Raw genomic sequence first — 13,514 nt, 5'->3', positions numbered from 1 at the left:
AGAGTCGGAATTGTTACAAACCTTCCCTGTTTCTGCTGGCTCCCACCGCAGCGCCATTCTCGGACAGCCTGAGATAGGAAACGGTGATGTGAGGGATTTGGTCTGCTCTGAGGACTGTTCTCTCTGAGCCCCTCTCTCTGTGGATTGGCCTGGCTTGCTGGTTGGCTCTGGTCAGCTGACCTCTGACTTTAGTCTGCACCCTCCCCTCCTCCTTCCCTTTTCAGTGCTGTGGTGGAAGGAAGGAAGGAGCAGTGGTCGGGGAGCCTGAAGGTCTGAGTTTGGGACCCAGCTCTGCCACTCGAAGTTCTCTGGTATTGATTAAATCCCTCATCTTCTAGTATGTAACATGGAGGTTAAACTATTTGCCCCCCACAAAAATGCTGGGAAGGTCTTTATGTTAGGCATTTAAAATTATTTTGAAATGTGCACACATGTTCAAAGCAGCACTGTTCTTAAGAGCCCTAAATTGGAAACAGCTCAAGTGTTTATTCACAGTAAATAAATGTGTGAAGAATAAATCGAGTAAATAAATTGTGGTGTCTTGATACAGTGGAATACTATACAGCAGTGAGTGAATGAGCTACAGCTATACCCACCAACATCTCACAAATATAATGTTGAGCCAAAGAAGCTAACATAAACTCATATATATGATATGGTAGATATGTATATAAAGTTCAAAAACAGATTAAAATGAATCTGTTATGTTTGAGGTCAGTACAGTGGTTATCCTTGGGGGGTAGGTGGATGAATGACTGAAAGTGGGGCAGGAAGGAGACTCCTGGGGTGCTGGGGTTCTGTTTCCTTATCCGAATGGTGATTGTAACAGATGATCATGGTAACTGTCCGAGGAGGCACCTTGCCCAGTGTAATGCACCTGAGTACAGGGTGGGTGTTCCCGCACAAGAGGGTGTGCGGACCTCTTGTTTGGTTTTGGAATTCCTGATTAACTATACTTGAGGGTCTTGATTTGTGTTGAGTAATATGAGCAGGCTTGGAGTCAGCACACCTGAATTTGAATCTAGCCTCCACCTCTTGCTTCCTCTGTGACCTTGGGCAAAGAACTCTGAGCTTCAGTTTCTCCATCTGTGAAATGGGGATACCTACCTACCTCAGAACTTTGTTACATTAAATGACCTAATGTAAAATGCTTAGCACAATGTCTGGCCTACAGTAAACTCTTAATAAATACTAGGTCTTTATCTTAGTGAAAACATTAACCCAGGCAGTCAGAGAGCTGAGTTCTAAACTCAGCTGACCTCCGATAAGCTGCTAAACCGATAGACAAAGTGTTGCCATTTTGATAAAATGAAGAAACCTGAGTGAGTGATTTTCTACTTTTATGTACTGCATTTGGGTCTCATACCAATATACCGACGTGGGATTTCTAAAATTCTCTCTCTTAATACAGAAGGATCCCTTTCACTGGGGTTTGGAAGTCCCTTGGTGAATTGGGGAAATTTGCCTGCCAGGTTTTAAAATAACAAGATCTGCTGTGGGTATACTTGCCAGGCTGGCAGGGGTGGACAGTTACAAAATGCTTTAGGGGGAACAGAAGGGTATTTTAAATCCCTGTGTTTTAACTTGTTACCCCGCTGCTGGTCCTTTGTAAAACTGGTCAATTTGGTGGCAGAGTGTACCACACAGGCCTCTCACCCATGTTGGGGTATAGCCTGGTCATTCCTGTACCCTCTCAGATGGAGAGCAGGTTTGTGCAGCCAGGAAGGGACATTTCCCCCCCTACACCCCCATGTCAGGTGGACACAGACGATTTCACAGCTCTTCCAGGCTTGATTGCTGAGATTGCCAGCAGTTCCCAGGCTGAAGCAAACTAGACCATTCATCTTGCTGTGCTCTAGCTGGGAAACTAAAAACCTGGCCACTCGTCCTGCCTCTGCCACTAACCAGCAGGAGCCTCAGTTCTCACCATCTGTGAACTGGGGTCAGTAGACATGTTCAGCCTTCATCACGTCGCTGGATATCAATGAGAGCAAACACAGAAGCATATTCAGCATATTCCATAGGCCCCAGCCCTCCAGAAGGCACCCCCTGTTCCAGGCGTTGCCCTCACTTTTTTCACATCAGAGTCTCCTTGCGTTTCCTCATGGTTTTGCTGGGTACTTGATTAATCTGATGACTAAATTTCTTAAGATTTGAAAGAATAAAACCAGCTTAACAGATCATCTGTTCTCTCAGCACATCTAGTTTTCACCTCAACTTCTAAGAAAGCCCTTATCTTTAGGGGTGGAATTTCAGACAGTGGGGGGAGTTCAACTGGGGAGATGTTTCAAGGTGAGACTCTGACACCAGGCAGCTTGTGTCCTAGTTCACAGGCAGTGTGAACTTGACGCTATGCTTAAGTGAAAATCAAAATATTACAGAATGTGTGCTGCTTGGGACAGCACAATTACTGTACTGTAATTGGGGACAGTTATTTGGGGACAGTTACTGTAAAAAAGTACTCCCTTTATGCCAAGTACTCTGATTTTGGGAACTTGGGTTCTAATAGATTTCTCAGATGGAGATTTCTGGGGCTTCTGGCCCAGCAGGACCAGAAAATGCTCTGCAGAGATTTATTTTTTGGTCTATCCCCCCCAACCATTTTCCTGCTGGTAAAATTAGGCAGGAGAAGTAGTTCTGGTCTGAAGTCCACAGACTCTATCTTAGCAGCAATTCTGCTCCTGTTCACTTGTGATCTGAACTCTTCACAGATCTGATTTCCTCCTTTCCAAAATGATGATGTAGGACTAGGTATGAATGAGGCAGGGCTCTTTCATGTGGGGAGAAAAGCACATAAACCGTTACAGTGAGAACTACTAAATTCTATGTAAGGAACGTGTGCAGTGTTGTGGGAACACAGATTCAGATTTTGCCTGAAGAGCAGGGGCTGGGATGTCGAGAGGAGGAGGTGACATTTGAGTTAGGCCTTAAAGTGTGAGGGTAGGTAGGGGGTGAACCAGAAGGCAGGGGAATAGGAAAGGGATCCCTGTGCTGGGAACAAGCAGAACAAAGTTCAGAGGCATTGAGAGGAACAAACTGTCATGGATGTCTGTCCCTAAGGTACCCCTTCTGACTCTGGCCTTCAGATGTTTCCTCTTCCCTCAGCCAGGCCTTTAGTCACATAAGTTAATTTGGAAGGTCAGTTTAGATTTGCTTTTCCAAATGAGGTTTCATAGAATACCAGAATCCATTTAGTAAATTCTCTTCCAGGGGTGAGCTTAGGCTTCCTTGGTGCTTTTGTTTGATTCTGCATAGGTGAGTTCAGTCCTGAGTAGAGGTTTGCTGCAGAAAGAATATTTGAGGATCAAAGGGAGGCTCACCTGTGCTCATTACCTATTGTTACATCCATTTCATTCGTATTCTCACTCTGGGTAAACCTTGGCTTTAGGCCGAAAGGAGCCTTGGAGCACCAGAGTGGACAATTCTTTGTATCTTTTCTTGTGGTTCTAGACTGGCCTTCTCACAGAACCGTGCCCTCTCCCCTTAAAGGGAAGGGAGAAATAGGAGCTTAATTAGGATATAGATTATGGTGCCTTAAAGAGAATACCAAAGAAGGTGGCTTAAGACAGAGGTTTATTTCTGTCTTTGGTCAAACTGCAGGCTCTCCACGGTGGCTCTGCTGTGGCTCTGAGCAGGTGTCCAGGGCCAGCTTCCTCCTCAGTGCCCTGCCAGCCCAAGGTGTTGCTCTCTCTGTGTGGACCAAGATCGCTCACCACCTTGCCTGTCTTTTGGCAGCTGCGAAGGGAAAGGCAAGGCATGCCTTTTTCTTTTAAGGGCACAACCCGGAAGTGCCACACATCACTTCTGTTCATATCCCATATGCCAGAACATCTGTACGTGGCCACACCTCACTCAGGGGAAGCTGGAAAGTGTACTCTTTTCCCTTTGGGAGAAGTGGGTATTGGAGAATGCATGGCAGTCTCTGCCATATGAGCCAAGGTAGAAAAAGGCAGGGCTTGAGGAAGGGGTTTATTGGAGGGCCCCTTTGGGCCAGTGTCTGGGTGGGATCCATGGTGGGGGACTAATTGGAGATGAGGCTGGAAAGATAGACAAGGTGAGGGACTTCCCTTGTGGTGGCAGTGGTTAAGACTCTGCGCTCCCAGTGCAGGGGGCCCGGGTTTGATCCCTGGTCAGGGAACTAGATCCCACATGCATGCCACAACTAAGGAGCCCACACGCCACAACTAAGGAGCTGGCGAGCTGCAACTGACGAGCCCACATGCCGCAACTAAGGAGCCCACATGCTGCAGCTGAGGAGCCCGAGAGCCGCAACTAAGACTCGGCGCAACCAAATAAATAAATAAATAAGTATTTTTTAAAAAAAGAAAAAAGAAAGACAAGGTGAAATGATGTTAGGCCATGAGACCATTTCCTCTGATAGGTGGTGAAAATCCCTCCAAGAGCATACCCACGCCTGCTCTGCCCTTGAGTTGCCCTCCCCTCGTACAGGTCAGAACAGACTCTGGTCACTGCTTGTCCCTGGCACGTGGCAGTGCTCTGTGGTGTACAAGCAGTTCTCCCATAGGGGAGGGTGATGTCATTTTTTTCCTCTTCCTTCCTGGAAGCAGCAGTCTGATGTCCTTCTGCTATCATAACATAGTGATCTGAGGGAGAAATAGGGAGCAGGCTGTATAGAGGGAGCAAGGAGGGCTCTGGTATTTCTCCTGATGGGCACCTGCAGCCTGAGGAGAGGACAAGTGGCCATCTGGAAAAGCCTTGCCCTCCTCAGGCGACAAGCTGCTCTCTGATCCAGAGCCCTGACAGGAAGTTGCTTTGTCCAGCCAAGTCTGGGCATTCAGGAAGAAGCTCTGTAGCCAAGTGTCTGTTCTGTGGGTCATGGAACAATTGGTCAAGCTGTTCAGAGAGAGAACTGACCACAGACGAGTACCACCTTCCAGGGAGAGAGTATCACAAATGAGATAACAGCTAATTTTTTGCCGGGCACTGTTCCAAGTTCTTTACTTGTATTGTCTTGTGTAATCCTCAAAAAAAAACCCCTATGAAGGAGGTACTATTTGACGACTTTATGGATTAGACACTGAGGTGCTGATGAGATGGATTAACTTGAACCAGTATAGACACATCTAGCATGTAGTGGAGCCACAATTTGAATCTAGTTGCAGAACATGTACTCTCACTTTTAGGCTCTGCTGTCTTTTAGGATTCCACGGAAGGATGCCCTGGCCCTGGGCCCTGGGCCTTGGAGTGGGGAATAGGAGTGCCTCCCTGTAGGAGACTTCTGTGCACATGGGTAGTCTGAACGAGTGAGTGAGTTCTGCCTGTTGTCACCTTGTCTACCCCTGTTAGGTTAGTCCCTGCTGGGCAGTTCTCCCTGTGAGCTCTGTCACCTACAGCGACATGTGACTTTACAGTCTTCAGCCAGAAGCCAGGGTGAGCCTATGAATGCTTTCTCTCTTCCCTCTGTGTTCAGAGAACACAGGTTTCTGTAGAACAATTTCCTAGAATATCTCTTCTTTTTATTCTCAGTGCTTACTCCTCTAATTGAAGCCTCAGGAGTGGACTCTTTAAAGCTTAATATGACCATATTTCTGACCAGCTGCAGCACTTGGGATGCTTTTAGTTACAAGTAACAGGAAACCCAATTCAATTTGATTCCACGATAAAGGGGATGTGTTAGTTCACGTAATAGGGAAGTCCATGGGAGGTGTACTGCTCCAGGCCTGTTGGTTGTCTTATCGTCTCACCTCTCAGTGCTGTTTTCAGGTTAAACCCTTGTGGTCAGAGGATGGAAGCCAGTATCATTTAAGACTCCATGCTGCTTCATTCAAATCTAACAAGAAAGTAAGAGCATACCCTTTTAATAAACTTGGGACCAGAGTCCCGAGTTCGGGTTGGATTACTCCATTCCTGTCCCTGCCTTATGAACCAGTTGGCCCAGGCTCAGATTGCCGAAGCCTATGAATGTGACAAGGGGCATGGGATTACTCTTACAAGTTTAAGTGAGTGTGAAGTCAGTCCTGTCCAAATCCCTTAGATGCTAAACAGTGAAGGAGGGGTAGAAGAGACGCTGGGAGATACCAACAGTTTCGGCTACACCCAGCAAAATCTGCACAGCCAGGGAAAGGGTGGTGGTGTTGTTGAACTGTAGAGCAGATTCATGCCCTGTGCTCATTTCCTGTATCAGGGACAGTGCACAGGGCCCACAGCATGGCCCAAGTCCTCAGACCCATAGGTCTGAGTTCATCTTTTCTATACACCAATTTATATGATCCTGCAGCTTCTCTGAGTTTCACTTCCTCCTCTGTAAAGTGGTAATCATGTTAAGGTACAGATGTATTTTATGCAAAATTGAAGTTGATCAGTTTGAAGTTGTGTGATACAAAAAGCCTTATCTATAAAATTTGAATTAATACAGATCCTACCAAATTGACAAAATTCATCAACCACATGATTTCAAAGCTGGTAGGCCAATGAAACTGTGTTCATTATGCCTTTATTTTCTGGAAATATTAGTCGTGAATTATGTGAGTTTGAATAATGTAGGGTGTTCAGGAATCTTTTGTATGGAATGAACTTCACCATTCTTTTCTTAACTGCCTATTGGGTTCCCTAAAGGTTGTGATGTTGTTTTATAAAATGTGAAATGCAAAAAAGATTGTTGTTGGAGAAGCCCAAAAGAACTACCATACTAGGTGATAACTGGGTATGCCCTGGCATTTGGCAATTTATATCCTGCATCTGGACCTTTCTGTCTCAAGGATCCAGAACCTAGGTGGTATCTCTTCAGCCAGTTCTGCTAGTGATTGGGTTAATGCTGTTAGCATTTCAGTAAGCTAATGGAGACAGTTACTTTAGTTTGAAGGTCATTAAAACCTGAGTTTACAAATCAAAAACTGGATTGGGCAATTGTTTCTATATGTGTGTGGGTGAAGGTACATCAAATCCCATCAATCATTTGCTCAAATCCTTCCAGTGAAGTTACTCATAGTAAAGGCCAATTTCCTTGTAAAGCATAAAGTTTCATTTCTTCTGTTCCAATTTATATTTTATTTCCTTTTCTTGTCTTATTGTACTAGATAGGATGTCCAGTACCATGTTGAAAAGAAGTGTTGAGAGGGTACATCCTTGCCCTGTTCCTGATCTTAAGAGAAAGCATCCAGTTCTCACCATTAAATATGAAGTTAGTTGTAGGTTTTCTGTAGATGTCCTTTATGAAGTTGAGCAAGTTTTCCTTTGTTCCTAGTTTTCTGAGAATTTTTATCATGAGTGAGTGTTGGATTTTGTCAAATGCTTTTTCTGCATCAATTGATACTATACATAGAAAATCCTAAAGATGCCACCAGAAAACTGCTAGAACTAATCAATGAGTTTGGTAAGGTTTCAGGATACAAAATTAATGCACAGAAATCTCTTGCATTCTATACACTAACAACGAAAAATCAGAAAGAAAAATTAAGGAAACAGTCCCATTTACCATCACAACAAAAAGAATAAAAATACCTAGGAATAAACCTACCTAAGGAGGCAAAAGACTTGTACTTGGAAGACTATAAAACACTGATGAAAGAAATCAAAGATCATATAAACAGATGGAGAAATATACCATGTTCTGAGATTGGAAGAATCAATATTGTGAAAACGACTATACTACCCAAAGCAATCTACTGATTCAATGCAATCCCTGTCAAACTACCAACGAATGGCATTCTTCACAGAATTAGAACAAAAAAGTTTACAATTTGTATGGAAACACAAAAGACCCCGAATAGCCAAAGCAATCTTGAGAAAGAAAAACGGAGCTGGAGGACTCAGGCTCCCTGACTTCAAACTATACTACAAAGCTACAGTAATCAAGACAGTATGGTACTGGCACAAAAACAGAAATATAGATCAATGGTACAGGATAGAAAGCCCAGAGATAAACCCATGCACATATGGTCACCTAATTTATGGCAAAGGAGGCAAGAACATACAATGGAGAAAAGACAGCCTCTTCAATAAGTGGTGCTGGGAAAACTGGATAGCTACATGTAAAAGAATGAAATTAGAACACTCCCTAATACCATACACAAAAATAAACTCAAAATGGATTAAAGACCTAAATGTAAGGCTGGACACTATAAAACTCTTAGAGGAAAACATAGGAAAAACACTCTTTGACATAAACCACAGCAAGATCTTTTCTGACCCACCTCCTAGAGTAATGAAAAAAAACCAGAAATAAACAAATGGGACCTAATGAAACTTAAAAGCTTTTGCACAGCAACGGAAACCATAAACAAGACGAAAAGACAGCCCTCAGAATGGGAGAAAATATTTGCAAACGGAGCAACAGACAAAGGATTAATCTCCACAATATACAAACAGCTCATGGAGGTCAATATCCAAAAACAAACAACCCAATTAAAAAATGGACAGAAGACCTAAATAGACATTTCACCAAAGAAGACATACAGATGGCCAAGCGGCACATGGAAAGATGCTCAACATAACTAATTATTAGAGAAATGCAAATCAAAACTACAATGAGGTATCACCTCACACCGGTCAGAATGGCCATCATCAAAAAGTCTACAAACAATAAATGCTGGAGAAGGTGTGGAGAAAAGGGAACCCTTTTGCACTGTTGGTGGGAATGTAAATTGATACAGCCACTATGGAGAACACTATGGAGGTTCCTTATAAAACTAAAAATAGAACTACCATATGACCCAGCAATCCCACTACTGGGCATATACCCTACATCAATTGATATATTATTTTTCTTTTTTAGCCTGTTGATATGATGGATTACATTAATTGATTATCAAATGTTGAACCCGCCTTGCTTGTATACCTGGAATGAATCCCAGTTGGTTGTGATATATAATTCTTTTTATACATTGTTGGATTCAACTTGCTAATATTTTTGCATTTGTGTTCATGAGAGATAATGGTCTGTAGTTTTCCTTTCTGTAATGTCTTTATCTGATTTTGGTATTAGAGTAATGCTGGCTGTGTAGAATGAGGAAGTGTTCCCTGTGCCTATTTCTTGAACACTGAAGGCCTTCCTGTCCTTAGAATCTTTGCATTTGCTGTCCCTGGCCTGGAAGACTCTTCTCCCAGATTTCTGCATGTTTTTTTCTCTCACTCCTTTCAGGTCTTTGCTCAGATGTCCTTTTCTCAGCGAGGCATTCTCTGACCACAGACTGTTAAAATTGCAAATCTCCCCTTCCCTCATTCCTACTATCCCCCTTCCCTGCTTTATTTTTTCCATAGCACTAATCACCTCCTAAAATACTATATGACTTACTTGCTTTCTGCCCCCACCCACTAGAATGTAGCTCTGTGAGGGCAAGGGTTTTTGTCTTTTTTTGTTCATTGCCTTACCCCTCCTCCCTAGAATGGTGTTTGGAACATGGTGGATGCTCAAATATTTGTTAAATAAATGAATTTAAACCATGACTGATAATGTGGTTGTAGCCAAGCGAATGTGCAGAAATGAGTTGTTCTGTTTCTATTGCTGAGGAAGATTGTTTCCAGGATCAGAGGAGAAGTAAATATTGTTGATAGCTTTTATGAATGAAATTTAGGAGGCATTTAACCATGTTTTGCTTATCAACTGCATGACTTTGGCTTAGTCAACTTATTTCTTTGGGCTCTGGTTTCTTAATCTTAGAAAGAGTACTTTTGTAAATTAGACTAAGGTCTTTTCTAGAGTTCTTGTTTGTTGAACTTTGTTTCCCAGTTGCAGAGTATTTTAATAGGAAAGGAGCTTAGAGACCCTTAAGTCCTATGTTCTTTAGCCAGTAGATTAACTTCTACCTCTAGAGCCAGGCTTGCCAGCTGGGAGATGCAGCCCATCATCCTCTCGTACAGTTCCTGGATGCCTGTTTGGGAGAGGGCCTCGGAGGTAGTGCCGACTTGGTGCTGGAGAGCCAGATGAACCTGTTTTTAAATGTCTGTATGATGTCAAGCAGGTGTCATCACCTCACCAAGCTTCAATTTCCTCATCTGTGAAACTGGAATAATATACACAGGTGGTTGTTAGGGTTAAATGAGATGTTTGTGATATTTGCACACAAGTGCTCAGTTAAAATCAGTTGAACCTGACTGCTTATCCTACCCCACACTTGCTTTGTGATCCATCTTGATTCTACATCAGAATCACTTGGAGAGTGTTTTTAAAAACGCTGATGCCCTTGAAAACGTTACGCTAAGTGAAAGAAGCCAGGCACAAAAGGTCACTTATTGTATATATATGAAATGTCCAGAATGGATAAATTCATAGAGACAGATGCAGATTGGTGGTTGCCAAGGGTTGAGGGGTTGGGGAGAATCTGCTTAATGGTAAGTGGTTTTACTTTGGAGTGATGGGAATGTTTTAGAACTGGGGTAGAGCTGGTTGCACAGTATTGTGAATGTTTTAGAACTGGGGTAGAGCTGGTTGCACAGTATTGTGAATGTACTACATGCCACTGGATTGCTCTTTCTTTTTCCCTCCCTCCCTTCCTTCCTACCTACTTACAGCTTTATTAAAGCTTAATTGTTGTTCAGTGGACTGCACATATTTAAATTGTATAATTTGATGAGATTTGGCATATATATATACCCAGCTATTACCACAGTAAAATGGTAAACATATCCATTACCTCCTAAAATTTCCTTATGCCCCTTTTTAATTCCTCCTTTCTACTCCTCCCCCCTCTCTCATCCCCAGGTAGTCTCTATTCTGCCTTCTATTATATAGATTAGTTTTCATTTTCTAGAATTTTATATAAATGGAATCATGCAGTATGCATTAGATTTTATTTATTTTATTTTATTTTATTTTTTATTTTTTGGCTGTGTTGGGTCTTCGTTTCTGTGCAAGGGCTTTCTCTAGCTGCAGTGAGTGGGGGCCACTCTTCATCGCGGTGCGCGGGCCTCTCACTGTCACGTCCTCTCTTGTTGCGGAGCACAGGCTCCAGACACGCAGGCTCAGTAGTTGTGGCTCACGGGCCCAGTTGCTCCGCAGCATGTGGGATCTTCCCAGACCAGGGCTCGAACCCGTGTCCCCTGCATTGGCAGGCAGATTCTCAACCACTGCGCCACCAGGGAAGCCCCTGCTGCATATTATTAATAGTTTATACTTTTATTGTTGGAGGTATTCCATTGTATGGATACACCACAAATTATTTGTCCATTCACCTGGTGATGGACATTTGGGCAATTTTCATTTTGGGAGATTACAACTAAAGCTGCTGTGGGCGTTCATATACAAGTCTCTGTGTGGACATAAGTTATCCTTTCTCTTGAGTAAATAGCTAGGAGTGGAATGGCTAGGTCACAGGGTATATGTATGCTTAAACATATCTTAACACCTAAAAAGTAAGGCATGATCAATTATTTGAAATGCTACAGATATGTTTGATAAGATAGAAGAAACAAGTGGATTTTTGCAATGGTTAGGCTATTATTAACTTGAAAACTACAGTCTCAGTTGAGTGGTAGGTGGGAAGCTTTTTAGAGGGGAATTAGGAAAACTGAATTGAGAAGTTTGGCAGGGAGTATTGATAACTTAAGAAGTTTTGCTGTGAAAAGTAGCAGAGAATGAAGTTGTGGTTTTTGGAAGGTGTGAATTATTCCTTTTTAAGTGGATAATTTTATATTATATGAATTATACTTCAATTATTAAAAAAAAGAAGAAGAATCAAGCAAACAAAATCCTGATGTTCAGGTTACACCTCAAGCCAGTTAAATCAGAATCTTTGTGGGTGGGACCCGGGCATTCACTTTCTAAAAATCTCCCTTGGTGTTTGCAATATGTAGCCAGTGTTCGAAAGTAGTGATCTAAGTAGGGTTGGCACGTTTTTTCTGTAAAGGGCCAGACAATAAATATTTCAGCTTTGAAGGCCATAAGGTCTCTGTCTTTACTCCTCAAATCTGCCATTGAAGTGTGGCAGCAGCCATGGTCAACATGTAACAAATGAGCGTAGTGTATTTTCAATAAAACTTATTTATAATAACAGGCAGTGGGCCAGAGTTTGCCAGCCTCTGGTCTAAAGGCTTGATGATAGAGAAGGGGCTGCAGAGCTCTGAGGAGGATGGAAGGTGACCTCCCAGGCAGAACCAGACCTGGAACTCTGTTCTACTGACCATTTTAGTTCTTCACATTGTGCATGCTTACTTACTTAAGCATAAACATCCCGGCATTGAAAACAAAATGTTAGAATGCCAGTACTTACACTTGTATTTAATTCTAGCTGCAAAAGACAAGGAGAAGAATAAAGAGAAGAAATTCAAAGAGTTTGTGAGGGTGAAACCAAAGAAGAAAAAGAAAAAGAAAAAGAAAACCAAACCTGGTAAATTTTCCCCTGGGGCGTTTCACTTGGATTTCCTTACTGTAGGTAGGGAGGGGTTGCTTCTCCCCAGTCTTGGCCTCTGAGGAGAGGAAGGGCCAGCAGGCCTTTAATGGACCTTGTGGGCTCAGCTGACCCCAGGTGCTACAAGGCCACATTGGTATTTAGAAAGCCCTCCCTCTTGCTGTGTTGGCCGGTGTGCTCTGTCACAATGGAAGCGCCATTGTAGGAGAGGATATGCAGGTGAATGACTGTATTTGTCTGCACCCACAACTCTTAAACACACGTCTCTGAACCCTTTCAAGAAAGGATTCATTTCTTGAAAAGTGTGTGTCTAGCCCCAACAAAAATGCTGATTTTTAAGAAAATCAGTGTTCCAGTCTTGGGAGCTAAAGGGATGCCACATTTTATTCTCAAAGTATCTTCTGGCTTAGAAAAGCAATCTTATCAGAAAAAGGGGAGAAGGATGATGGTGAGGAAGAAGCTTTTTGTTTTGAGGTTCTTGGAGGTAGCTAGAAGTATTAATCCTAAATCTGTTCTAGCTGAATTGCTTCTGAGCATTTGAGCTCTTTGAACAGCAGAGCTGTTGGTTGGATGGGGTTGATTCTGGAATGCTCTAGTGATGTCTGAGGGTGATAATTTCTTCCTGATCTTGTTCTTCCAGAATGCCCCTGCAATGAGGAGATCAGTGATGCCTCCCAGGAACCTTCTCCACCCAAGGCATTTGCTGTCACCAGGTGTGGGTCCTCACACAAGCCCGGGGTCCATATGAGCCCACAGCTCCATGGCTCAGAATCTGGAAACCACAAAGGGAAAGTGAAAATGTCCGGTAAGGAGGCTCTGCTGGCTTGATCATTTGTACAGCACGGCAGTCTGATTTATGGATTTATGGATTTATGTTGATATTGTAATCTACTCTCAGGCCTTCTGCAAGTAGTCTGTTAGGTCTTTTAAACAAGAAGTACATCAAATAAATAGGCCATTAGCCATACCTTTCCAGAACTTCCCTTCTCTCCAACTTTGGTCTTAGTAGAATGTGTCTTTGGTACCTCTAAGCCAGTGTGTCTATAACCAAATCCACTATCCCCCAACTCCTTGCACACCTGCCCCTCCCGTTCCTCCATTTCTTGTTGGTGGCCTCTGCATCTAACCTGGTTGCTTGGGGAAATCTGAGTCAACCTTGAAGTTTCCCCTTCTTTAGCAACTTATAGGGTGATTGTGAGTTTAAAAGTA

The 13,514-nt window shown here is 42.9% G+C and overlaps 1 protein-coding gene across 10 annotated transcripts in view; it reads left to right on the top strand.

The window, feature by feature from the left end:
- The window catches only part of PHF20 (PHD finger protein 20), a 137,483-nt gene that overhangs the window by 97,584 nt on the left and 26,385 nt on the right, over window positions 1-13,514 (top strand). For all 10 annotated transcript variants that reach the window (XM_068525228.1, XM_068525235.1, XM_068525227.1 and 7 more), the window contains 2 exons: window positions 12,186-12,284; window positions 12,946-13,110. In XM_068525228.1, coding sequence (XP_068381329.1) covers window positions 12,186-12,284; window positions 12,946-13,110 — 264 coding nt within the window. The remainder of the gene's footprint in view (window positions 1-12,185; window positions 12,285-12,945; window positions 13,111-13,514) is intronic.

Source organism: Eschrichtius robustus, chromosome 16 (genome assembly GCF_028021215.1).
Source record: "Eschrichtius robustus isolate mEscRob2 chromosome 16, mEscRob2.pri, whole genome shotgun sequence".
Lineage (NCBI taxonomy): Eukaryota > Metazoa > Chordata > Mammalia > Artiodactyla > Eschrichtiidae > Eschrichtius > Eschrichtius robustus.
Note: the sequence above shows the minus strand (reverse complement) of the source record. Positions and strands in the feature narration are given on the sequence as shown.